Source organism: Ctenopharyngodon idella, chromosome 3, assembly GCF_019924925.1.
Source record: "Ctenopharyngodon idella isolate HZGC_01 chromosome 3, HZGC01, whole genome shotgun sequence".
Lineage (NCBI taxonomy): Eukaryota > Metazoa > Chordata > Actinopteri > Cypriniformes > Xenocyprididae > Ctenopharyngodon > Ctenopharyngodon idella.
In genome coordinates, this window is record NC_067222.1 from 11783624 (window position 1) to 11796464 (window position 12841).

Sequence of the window (12841 nt, forward strand, 5' to 3'; positions counted from 1 at the left end):
CCAGCCAAAGCGCACAAGTACATTTGAATTTGGCAGTTGATCACGTGATGCACTGAACGTTAATCACACCGGTGTGATCGTACGCTTAACATGTGACATTTCTGTCATGTGCAGAGCAAATCCAGCATTTATATATATATATATATAACAGTTTTATTCAAAGGATTACGTTGTCGCTTTGTCAGTTCATCGCGATCTCACAAAGTTCTGTTATAATCATTGAAGCTGCCAACAATGCACAATAAATCTCTTACTTACATCATGTCTACACTTTGTTAATGAGAGGTTTTGCGAGCCTGCATAACTTCTTGTGGCAAATTCAATGTTTCTGTGTCCCTTCAGTTCTGGTCTCAAAGAAAAACTCTCAGAGTCGAAGTTCCAGGACTCACAAGCATTTAACTTTATTGTCAAGCAACAAAGTGAGATGCCAGCTGTTCATCTGAATCTCTCTAGCCAGGGCACAGTTTTTATACATTTTTCTTATCTGTTAAAACAGTGTAAGATCCACCCTTACAGTTCTTTTCCATGATCTCATTTACAGGTGCTCTCCTCCCTTTCTCTTCCTGGAGTCTCCCAAGTACTCCCCAACATTTTCACCACAGTCACTTCATTAACTATACTGCAGGTGTTGCTTATGCAAGAAATAATTCTCTTTGTAAGGGTGGCCGACTGCCAACTAGTCCACATCTGTTGACTTAAAGGGTTAGTTCACCCAAAAATGAAAATAATGTCATTTATTACTCACCCTCATGCCGTTCCACACCCGTAAGACTTTCGTTAATCTTCGGAACACAAATTGAAATATTTTTGATTAAATCTGATGGCTCCGTGAGGCCTGCATAGCCAGCAATGACATTTCCTCTCTCAAGATCCATTAATGCACTAAAAACATATTTAAATCAGTTCATGTGAGTACAGTGGTTCAATGTTAATATTATAAAGCGACAAGAATATTTTTGGTGCGCCAAAAAAACAACAAAATAATGACTTATATAGTGATGGCCGATTTCAAAACACTGCTTCAGGAGCGTTAATGAATCAGCATGTCGAATCATGATTCGGATCATGTGTCAAACCGCCAAACTGCTGAAATCACATGACCAGCCTCTGACCCGGAAACCGATCAAACTAAGCCATCTTAAAGGACATCTCAATTCTCTAATTGCACCACGAGGAGGCGAGGAACAAGGAATGAGGAGGCTTCCTGAGGAGCCAAGAGCACACAGGTGTACCTTAGCAGAAGTCTTTCTCTTCGAAAAACTTTTTTTAGGATTTAATTTAGAAAAGTAAAATTACAATTGAAAATATATCATCATTTGCATAATAATGTACTTATTTTACTGCCCATCTGGAGAACAATGAATTTTGCTGTTAAATGCTATCAATGTCTTGGCGTGTCTGAAGTCTGAATGTGTCATCTGTGAAGATACTCAAAATGCTTCGGGAGAGTGCCACTTTGTGGTCAGAAAATATAATGACATTTTTAAAACTGCTAATAACTTTTGCCTGCTTTTGTCATGACATTGGTCTTGATAGTAATATCGAGAACAAAGACACCAATTAGGCCATGTCGTACAGCTTGTATTTTCACCAAATTTGATAAAGTTGATGGTTTGATGCCAAAACGATTGGCAAGCCTTTGATACCAAACTGTGTGTCATTGTCACCTAATACTGACTACAATTTGATTACAGTGCCACCTATTGGTCAAAAGTGATAAGCAATTAAATCATATTACCAGTGATTATGTTTATGGTTTTTCAACCATTTTGCCTAAAATCATCTCCAAATTTCACATTTTTGGTGTGAAGTCCCTGCCATGCTTGTTTAGCCCGTTTTTTTTTTTTTTTTTTTTTTTTTTGGCCCCTTAATCGCTGCTCGCAGCTATATTTCTATATTTCATTTTTATGGTTATTTTTTTATAAATAAAAAAAAAAAAAAACCTGACATGGTATTTGTATTTGGTCTTGGTGGAACAGATCTGTTAGACATGCTGCTGTTGCACAAATAGCATACACAAAATTACCCCCCAACATGGCAGAAGACAAGATGATGGACAATACAAGCCAATTAACAATCACTGTTACATCTATAAGTGTCATCAGACATCAAGTTTCTATTGTAAATGAACACTGGAACTCACTCTGAATGGAGCCTCTACATTTTTTGCACTATTGCAAAGTCAAGACTTTTGTATAAATCTAATCATATCCATCAATGATTTAGTCATTGAGAAAGTTATAACTTTAAATATACATAGGCTACTCATTTACACACATTAATATAAACACACAATCACTCACAATTTCTACCCATAAAAATAATTTAGAACTTGGCATAACTAGAAAGATTAATTACATGACTTGACCAGGTCTAGAAAATCCCAATTTTAAAGTTAGGATACCTCATATATCCAGGTTGTCCAAAAGTTATAGAATTAAAACTGTTGTTTTAGCTTATTGTAATGGTAGTTTTGTCTTCATACATAACATTTTGTATCGTTTTGATGCTGTCAATAGATGTTTTACATGTCAGTGTCTGTGCCTTTGCAATTTGGAAGCCAAAAGAACCGCCGACACAGACACTGAAACATAAAAATCTATTGACATAACATCCAAACTGTAAAAAAAATGTTATGTATGAAAACTTATCAAGTATACAAATGTTTATGAATCATCTGATGTCTCAGAATATTGAAGTATTGGAATTATATGTTGATTTTATTTAGAATCGGTTCCATCCTACCGGAAGTGAATGAGGTTAATGGTTCTCAGACAGGCTTACTTCCATCTATATATGGCAGGAACACTGTAATAAAATACTGTATCTGAAACCACCCTGTATAACCTCTTTCACTATTCCCTACATTAGTACACTTGAATGAAAACAAGTGAATGAATTCAGACACTGAGTGTGCAGGAAGGGCTTTTGCATAGTTTGTGCTGGCTGTTTAATAATGTAATGATGATTGAGATCATTCACGGGATCATTCTGCTCACTGACAGAGATTTACACAAACTCACATCTAGAAACTGTCAGAATCCATTGCATCTGTGTCTGTAAAGCTTTGAGCACATAAAATTAGAGGTTCCTCAGGAGGTTGTCACGTCTACTGAGTCTGCACAAGAAAATATGTGTAATGATGCAAAATCTATTTCACCAAATACACATTTGACATGGGCTATTTTTTTATTGACAAATAAAATCTAAGCATTGCTGAAAGCAGCTGCTCAAACGGTTCAAACGCCAAATTATCATTCCTGTCATACTTCCATAATGCTTACATCATCAAGCTTTGCCTGTTCTCATAATTAATGCAAGCTGACAGTTAATTAGCTGCTCGAGAAAATACATGATTTAATGAGAATGATGTAAGAGAGTAAAACTGTCCTCATTTTCTAGACTTTGTACAAACCTGCAGCTCTGAATTAATAATAAAGACACTAGCATTAACTGATCAACAAGCAGACAGAAACAAAAAAACGTCAAACTGACCAAAATAACCAATGACTGCAAAGAAATCAGAGCTTGTTTGTGAACATAAACGTATTTGTAATGGCGCTGAATGAAGCCATTAGAAGTTGAATATATTAGTTTATATTCTTCTGCTCATGTGGTTTTCGTATAATTATTTGACTGGTTTGTGACGGATCTTGTTCACAGAGGCATAAAGTTCACTGCAGTTTTCCTGAGATCCAGCTGTTGCTCCTCTGATGGAAGAATAAGTCACTTTATCATCACAGCGAACCTGAATGAACATCACAGTTATTGTTTCAACACACAATTATTACAGCATGATGTTTGAACTCAATTCATGAAGAAATGCATATAAGAAGAAAACACAAACTATCATGTTGAGAGAAGCTGGAGAACTTCAAGGAAGTGTTTCTCACCTTGTTCTTTTTGTCTTGGTTTTTACTGTACGCAGTGACCTCAGCATAAGTCACATGATCATCTGTCTGCTTCTAAACATCAATGGAAATATGACAAACCAAGCTATTAAAGGCCGTTCTACTATTTTACTCAGGTGGTGTAAATGCTTCAGGTAAAATGTGTGTAAAACGAGCGTCATGTGACAACTTCATCTACAAGTTTTGTAAAAATCTATTATAAACACATGAGGTTATGACAGAAAATTACAACAGCAACTGAAATATAAACACAAAAGAAAAATTATTGAATATGATCATATTGTTCGCTGGCAGTATGATGAATGGAAATGACTGCTTAATTGGTTCCATCTTATTTATTCTTCTCTGTGACTTTAGAGCAGAAAAAAAGTACAAATCCACTGTGGAGCAGAGCTTATAAACACTTGATCTCATGGATCAACCTGCGATACTCACCACAGAGTCATCAGTCCCTCTTCTGTTATCTGAAACATAATGTCATGAGAATATTTATGATCAAACGGACAAACAGTCTCTAATGCAGATGACAATCGGTGTCTAGAAGAATTATAAAATTCACCTGCTCCTTTTTTACGAATCATCCAGAGAATAAGAGCAAGAAGGAGAACAGCAAATGAAGCGACGACAATCGCAATCACAATCACTGAGAGAGAGACAATAGAGAGACACATTTAGCATTACTGTTTAACCAAATATATAAAAACAACTACTACAAATAAAATGATAAATGGCACATTTAACAGCATAATTATTATTATCATGAAGAAAATTGACACTTGTGAGGTACTTATGAAGAGGATTTTATTGAAAGTTCAGCTCCAAAAACAGCAGTACCAGCTTCACTTCTTACAGTTTGACTTTTAAAAGCCTTTTTTCTGTAGCTCCGTCTTTACCAGCAGAGTTCAGCAGAACTTGTGACTATATTTGTTTAACGATGCTTTTGGGAAACACACCCCAGAATAGTCTTTGAGCCTAGTATGGCCCATCAAGATTTTTTGTCTTATAAAGCTGATTTATCTAATGGCTTGGACTGTTCATTGATCGGCATAGCCGATGTATGCCATTATTACACAAAATGAGCAGTGAGAAACAATGAAATATTAAAAAATGTTCACAAAGTTTTCACAAATCAGGCACTATCTAAAACAAGTGATTTTGCTTTGACACAAACTGCAAGTTTTTTTTTTTTTTTTTTTTTTTAATAGCCATTAAACGTGAAGAATGCCTATTTTCCATGTTCCTGACTAGAGGACTTTAAAAAATAAATAAATGAATAATAATAATAAATAATAATTGGAACATTGGATTTACTTCAAATAGTGTCAAGTGGTTCCACACAACTATTTAAAGTAGTTCTTACAATCCACAGTTAATTTGTTTGATCTACAAAAACTCAAGTATTTTGGACAAAAGCTCTACTTGATAATGTTATGTTAGATTTAAAAGTAAAAGTTCCGTTTGAACTTATTCAGTAATATCAGCTCAATTATATTGAGTAGATTCCAGTACATTCAGTTGAACAAATAGAAAAAAGAAAAAAAAAAATTCAGTCTTCCATCAATTTTCATTAAAAAATAATATACAAAAAAGACTATTGAAGCTGCAGCTTCCTTGCGAACTCATAATCATGTTGTTCTTGTCCTTCATTGCTCATATCAACTATGACATGCATAAAGTAATTTTTTACCTTGTGTAGAAGCCTTGTGTGTGTTTATAGTTGAGTTCGTGATGTGGACTGGAATCACTGCTGTCGTTGAATCATCTTGAGCTGTAAAGGGTGAATATTAGTTCAGATGGATCATACTGTAGAATATGACAATCATATTTAATTAGTACGCACACAAGATAACTGTATTGTTATGCAACTCTAATAGAGACTCTTCCAAAATTGATTCATGAGAAGAAAACAGTATCTGTGATCTTTAGTTTCTGGTGTTTTTATTGTTGAGAGATCCTGAGAGTTTGTGTTGTGGACTGGAATCACTGCTGTCGTTGAATCATTTTGAGCTGTAAAGGGTGAATGTTAGTTCAGATGGATCATACTGTACAATCATATTTTAACTTTGATCATCACATTACATAAAAAGTTACAATTTTTGCTGTCAAGTTTCAGTTCCTTCATCATTTCCAGCAGCACTTGTTGGACTGTTAAAACTTCACTGCAGTTCATTCATTTGAAGCGATGCTTTGAGCTACTCTTCTGTCAAAGAAGATTTTGTTCCCTCGGTTTGTTATGGTTCAGTCATACAAATAGTCCTTGTTGTTACTGACATTATGAGGATCTAAAACTGATTCCTGAGATTGTTTCCTCACCTGAATACTTGACAGTGTATCTGTCTGAGGTCTCGAGTTGATTTCTGAGAGTAAGCTGACATCTCCACTCTCTGTTGTCATCTTCATTCAGAAGTGTTGTAGTCAGACTGATGTTACAGTGATCTGATGAGAATAATATCTGATATCTGGAGTCTGTCTTCAGATCAACACCAGTCTGATTCACCCACAACAGATCAATTCCTTCAGAACGAACCAAATAATCACAGGAGACTGAATACAACTGACAGGAGAGAGTCACAGAGCGGCCTGGACTGATCTCAGTCTGTGAGGATGATGATGATGGAGAGACTGAAACTGAACACAAGATACAAATCACAGACTCTTCAGTAATCATCTGAGTTTAAAGGAAGAATTTGCCCTTTTTAAATTGTCCACATAATCATAAATTACCATGAAGAACATGCAGGAAAACACGTGCATCAGGTCCTTGTTGTTTGTCATTCACAAATTGTCGGCAGGTGTAAGATCCATAATCTTCTTCTGTGACGTTCTTGATGTTCAGAGAGCAGTCAGACCCCAGACTCAGTCTCTCATGTCTCTCTGTCTCTTTCTTCTTTATCCCTAAACCAATCAGTTCAGCTGCTGCTGAATGTCTGAATCTGTTATAGTTCCATGTAGTTGTTGTACATTCAGAAAGAGCATTATTACAGGGCAGACGGACATTTTCACCAGATCTGTTGAACACACGACCATCATCCACTCCACAGGTACCTGAAATATTTGAGTATATTTGAGTGATCATTATGTTGTATATTAATAAATGAAAACATAAAGCATACCAGCATAAAAAGCAAAAGATGCGGATCATACAGTATTTTTTTCTTCACTCCACACAAACATCACACTCTCCAGAATAAAGTATTTTACTTGATCAGAGAGCTGTTCAGATCTCTTAATATGAAGATAATTGTTGATCATCAGATGTTTGAGTGACTATGTCCAGTATCAGGAATAATACAGTATGATCTGTATGTATCAATACACAACTCTGAGATCACAACGTGAATGTGTGCAAGAATAAACTGAGCATGTTCAAATCAACTCTTTCCAGACTAATTCCACTAAATGTCTTTAAAGAAAATCCAGATTTCTTTACCTGTGAGAAGTGAAGAGAGAACGATCAGTCCCAGCAGACACAGATCACACTTATCAGCCATTTTCTGTTTCTGACAGTCTTTCTCTTCATTATATATAGTTACAGCTCTTCACTCAAACCTGAGGAAAGGGAACATGGGCATATTGCCGAGTATTTTGCAAATTTGTGTGGAGAGGTTGGTCTACTTCTGAATGCTTAGAAAACTAAGGACATATGCATCGATCTGTGGCGAAATCATGCAGCAGTCCCATGTACGATTGTTGATAATGTCACGGGAGTCATACGCGGATGCAAGTTGCAAGTAAAAATCTCTTTATTGAGAAAACAGTAAAGTCCAACACGTTGCAGCCAGCAGGAGAGTGGTGACACAGGGACTTCGATGGGCAATCCTGAACAGAAGAGTGAAGACCGTGTGTAGAGTACCCGGAGTGAAAGGAGAACACCAGGTGAGAAATCCAAACGAGACAGGAATAGGAATCGGAACCGGAACAGCACGACACGACGACTCAGACTGAGGAACACACAGGAGAACAGGAAGCAGCACGTGCGATCTCCAGCAACGATCTGACAAACATGGGACGAAAGACAGGGCAATAAATAGGCTGGTAGATGACATTCAGCTGCCGCTGATCACTGGTAATCAGCGGTGACGCCCACATGAAACAATCAGCGTGACAAAACACACACACAAACACACAAGACCAGAATGAGACAGCGGATTACCAGCCGTGACAGCTAATCATTCGATTGAATTGGTTGAAAGTTATAAGTACCTAGGCATTATTAGCAATAATAAATTAATAAATAAATTAGATAATACATTTTGTAGAGAATACTGACAGACTGTGTAAGATGAGCCAACAAAAGACTTTATTGTCTGTGGAAATTAGTCAAATTTAATATTGACAGGACATTGATAACTGCTTTTTATAAAGCATATCCTATTAAATCGATTTTAACATTTTTATTGATTTGTTGGTTTAAAGGTCAAAACAAAAGAAAGTAAATAACTGGAGTAAAGTATTGGGTGTGAAATTGCCTGGGTTGTTAGATTTGTTTGATATTCAGGTGATAAAGAAAACCCATCACATTATATCTGACATATCTCACCCTCTTTATGATGCATTTCAGACCCTGCCCTCCCCTCAATTTCCAAAGATGCATTAACAAAAAACCTACAGCAACTGAACAAATAAAACACCGCCTAAGAATAAAATAATGAGTGCACATTACATAAAAGGTCATTTGTTTGTTGGATCTCTATAATGATTATGATACATGTGATTAAGGAATCAATTAAATCAAACAAACTCAGTGTAATGATGGGTCGACAGAATGTGGATCCATTTGCAGCTAGTTTATTAAAAGGACTTACAGAGTAGACAGGGCAAAGGCAGAGGCATAAACAGTAACAGGCAATGGTCGAGGCAGGCGGCAGACAAACAGAATCAGGGTACAGGCAAGGATCAGGGCAGGCAGCAAACAATCACAGTCCAGGAAACAGGCAAAGATCAGGGTAGGCAGCAAAGGGTCGCAGGGAATAAACAGTCCACAGAAAAACGCTCAGAAATGATCACCAAGGCAAATCAAGACTTCGCGATGTATGTGTGTGTGTGTGTGTGTGTGAGTGTGTCTTATATAGTGTGAGTGTGATGCGGTGCAGGTGTGTGTGCAATCAGTCCCAGGAATGAGGGCCCATGGGAAACGTAGTCCGAATGAGAACTGATCAGTATTCCGGTGATGGCTCCCTCCGGTAGTCCGGAGGAAGGGCCAAAGGAGCCACATTCGTGACACTCAGAGTCTGTATGAAGTTTTACAGTGACATTTTGCATCTATTCAAGAGTCTTTCTAAACAAAATACTGAGATGGTCGATAGCCACACATCCATCCACATCTACACATCCATAACTAAAATAGTGATTTAATTATAGCAGTTGTCGCGTTTTCAGAGCTGTGATCTCACTGTTGAGGATAGGAAACATGTTACTCAGAACTCAATTTCAGCGAACATCTCTGAACCCAGTTTAGACTGATGATTCTCAATCATTCTGATGGCACTTCCTCTTCTTTCTGAAGGCCAAACAAATGGGACAATAATAGCTTTAAAATCTGTCCTTGTCATCTCCATCATCACTTCCTCTTTCTTTTTTTCCCCTCAGTCCCCTTTGTCTATTCCCCTCCTAAAGCTGAGATTTGACCGATAGTCTTTTCATTTTCCATTTCTATCAATGTAGAAAATAAATATAGAGTCAACTTATATTTATATCTTTTATGAATCATTTCAGAAAATAATGTACTGAAGGCTACCAGGAAAGTAGCTAAGTTTATTAAATTAATTCACAATATGTGCATTCATTATTAATTATATGCCTAATATATGCTTTGTTATTGTTTCTTGACCCCTCACATTGACAGTTATGCTACTATTAATTATTAGGCATTATTATTTATCTGCACATAAGGCAGTGTGTGCATTAACTTCTAAATCGTCTCGGTTACGTATGTAACCCTCGTTCCCTGAAGGAGGGAACGGAGACGTACGTCCCGTCGCCACAGTTCCTGTGCCCTCGCTGTAGCGCAGACTCAGGTTGTCTCCTCATTGAAAAACAGAGTGCGATTGCATCTGCTTCCATGTTTATACCCGCCTTGCGGGGGTGGTGCACGCTATGCAAATATCGCATACCAATTCCATTGGCTTGTTTAGTTTCACTCGAAGCTGATAGGGCTCTCTGGCGATATCCTAATTCGTCGGTCACTACTGACATACGTCTCCGTTCCCTCCTTCAGGGAACAAGGGTTACATACGTAACCAAGACGTTTTATAGTAGTAGTTAATAGTATTATTAGTAATGTAATAGAAATTATAAATGTAAAATCTACCAAAGAGTTACAAATAAGACAAAACGTCAGCTTATTTCTGCATTTCTGGCAAAATTATGCTGACAATTGAATGTTCGCAAAGACCCGCCCCCATTGTTCTGTTTTATGTTATAAGTCAGAAATGACAGAGGCAGCCTCACGCAATACAAAGTCAATGGAGACGGTTGGATTGTGTCCGTCCGTCTGTCCGTCCAATGAAATTTGAACTTGTTGTGCCAGATCAGGATTGGTTGGTGTATTATACATGACAAACGGGCATTGATGAATTGTGTAATATTTTAAAATATGTAATATATAGGTTTTTTATTAAATCGACACAGCTTTTATTACTGATGAAAAAAAAAGTTTTAAAAAAAAATTGTTTGGTGTATTTTTTTCTCCCATCGAGCCATATAGGCACTCACCATATATGGCTCGAGAGCCTGGGGCACGTTCAAGCTCACACCGGTGCGCGACATTTTCGGGTTGAACGACATGTTTCCTGGAAACGGTGTGCAACGGGGTTTGAGATACGTTTTCTCTTGTTTGGTGGGTGTGTCAGAAATGTCAACCCAGTCAGCTGCAACATAAACCACGCGGTATTAAAGAGACAGCTCCCACAATTGGTCAAAGTAAAGTCGTTTACAAATGTGTCCGCTGCAACAATTGAAGATATTAGAAGACAGGTTTGTCATAAGAGTTTTTTAGTAAAAACATAGCATATCAATTCTTCAAAAAGAACACAAAGAATGGCCTTCTCAGCTGCCATAGTTGCAACTCTTGCGTCATCAGAACAGGATGTTCAACGCACCACCGTTTCCGTTTAAAAAAAACTGTTTTGCAACGTTTTGTCGGGGATGAACGCAGCCCTGAACAGATTGTGGAAAATCAGTCAGCCAATCAAAATGCACGCAACTCATAGCAACGCCTCAGACTGACAAATATGTAAAAATAAATTGGAATTTTCCGGCTTTTGAGCGATTAGTTACTATTGTACACATTGTCATGTTAATTATAATTTAAATGCATTTTGTTTTATTGACCACAATATTATCATTGCTATTTGTTTGAGAGGGGCACTTTTGATTAATTTCGAAAAAGGACAGGGGCTCGAGCCCCCTGGCCTTGATTTTCCTATGAAGACTGTAACGAAGTACATTTACATGAGTACTTAAGGACACTTTTTGAGTATCTGTACTTTACTTGAGTAGCCTATTTTTTCTGGAAACTTATGACTTTAACTTCACTACATTTGAAAGACAAATATCATACTTGTCACTCCACTACATTTCTATCAAGGTCCCCGAAGTAATTTCTATTGAAAGTCAGCATGTGCTGGCTGACAGTGGGCTGTAGTTCTCTTGGTGTGTTCATGTGCAGTTTCCCCTCTGATGCAGGCTATGCGAGGCAACAACACGGTCGGTTTTCATCAGCGCTAGTTCTTTGGCATCGGTTTGGTGTGTCCCTACCTTTTGGAAGACAATGACAAAGTGTAAAGATTTAAGACTCTAGATAAAATACTAGAAATGCAAATTAAATGTGTAAAATAAGAATGTTCGTTAGGTTCATTTGCATCCTCCTCTCTTATCTGACACCAGTAATAAAGTGTTATGAACTGTACATTAAAGAAATCAATAGAATGTTCCTGAATTGCTCTGTTATCCCTTTCTCAAGTACCTCAATTTTGAACAAATTCACAAACATGATGCACTTTCTTTGTCCCTCAAGTATTCTTTGCAACTTTTTGTAATCTTTTTATAAGGAAAAAAAGAAAGATCACACAATGAAAAGCACACAAGCTAAGCTGTCCTAAACATGAAAATGCTTCGCATCAAGTGTTTAAAATGAACTAATTTACATACAGTTTAACACAGCTCACCCCCGGACGCTGCCTGTGTTGTTTACTCTTGACTTGAGATGTTTTTTCCCATTGAATAAGACACATGAATATTTTTGCTTAAATACTTGTCCTAAATGCAAATGAGTCTTTGCTCAGCTTCACAAAACATCTCTACTGGTGTCAGATAGGAGAGGAGGATACAAATGAACCTTGATGGACATTCTTAGCTTATACAATGTTTGAACCACAACTATTTAATTTGCATTTCTAGTGCCTTTAACCTTCTTCATTCTTAAAAGTTCGTTGTTAATATACTGTTATACTATATATATTAGTCAACAGTGTTCTTTGATCTCCTGATGGTTGTTTTTACATATACATCCTTGAGAAAGTACTGTAATATATATATATATATATATAGGCCTAGGATCTTGGGCTAACACTCAAGCAAGATAACACTTAAGCAAAACATGGTCAGGTCAAAGTGTCTGAATAATTTTTGGACCCAAATTTTTACCTTGGCCCAGAGAAAACGCCTGCGCTTCTGGATCATGTTTAGATATGGCTTCTTTTTTGACCTATAGAGTTTTACAAGACACAAGACAGGATTTATCAAACAGGCAGGGTATCGACGAGACGCAACAGCATGCAACGATTTGCGACAACGAACTAGCGCAGGACAGCAAACACAACGAGGTAACGAGGGAGGACAGGTGGGGAAACTGAACCAATAATCAGATAACAAGATGGGTGGGGTCAGACAATAGACAGGAAAAGCCATGTGCTCACATCAAACATGAG

General features: G+C 37.2%; 2 protein-coding genes across 5 annotated transcripts in view; one reads left to right on the forward strand and one right to left on the reverse strand.

The window, feature by feature from the left end:
• Positions 1-12841, forward strand: part of LOC127509938 (gastrula zinc finger protein XlCGF52.1-like) — a 316344-nt gene that overhangs the window by 195425 nt on the left and 108078 nt on the right. The window lies entirely within an intron of this gene.
• On the reverse strand, positions 2969-8951 carry LOC127510016 (uncharacterized). 2 transcript variants are annotated; one of them, XR_007929421.1, is made up of 9 exons: positions 8717-8951; positions 7342-7905; positions 6636-6956; positions 6225-6539; positions 5599-5918; positions 4471-4554; positions 4347-4375; positions 3894-3965; positions 2969-3748 (listed from the first exon to the last, which is right to left on the reverse strand). XR_007929421.1 is itself a non-coding variant. In XM_051889499.1 (4 exons), the coding sequence occupies exons 2-4, from the start codon at positions 7400-7402 to the stop codon at positions 6184-6186; spliced, it is 738 nt and encodes a 245-aa protein (XP_051745459.1). In that variant the 5' UTR covers positions 7403-7905; positions 8717-8951; the 3' UTR covers positions 5795-6183. The 2 variants fall into 2 exon arrangements, 1 of the variants encoding a protein (XP_051745459.1); XM_051889499.1 differs by lacking the exons at positions 2969-3748; positions 3894-3965; positions 4347-4375; positions 4471-4554 and having other exon boundaries at positions 5795-6539.

Excerpts from the sequence above, each read along its gene's own strand:
- LOC127510016 (XM_051889499.1), bottom strand. The coding sequence starts at position 7,402 with ATGGCTGATAAGTGTGATCTGTGTCTGCTGGGACTGATCGTTCTCTCT. Across the intron at positions 6,957-7,341 it reads TCTCTCTTCACTTCTCACAG|GTACCTGTGGAGTGGATGAT; the intron begins GTAAAGAAATCT and ends CAAATATTTCAG. Across the intron at positions 6,540-6,635 it reads TTTCCTGCATGTTCTTCATG|TTTCAGTCTCTCCATCATCA; the intron begins GTAATTTATGAT and ends TCTTGTGTTCAG.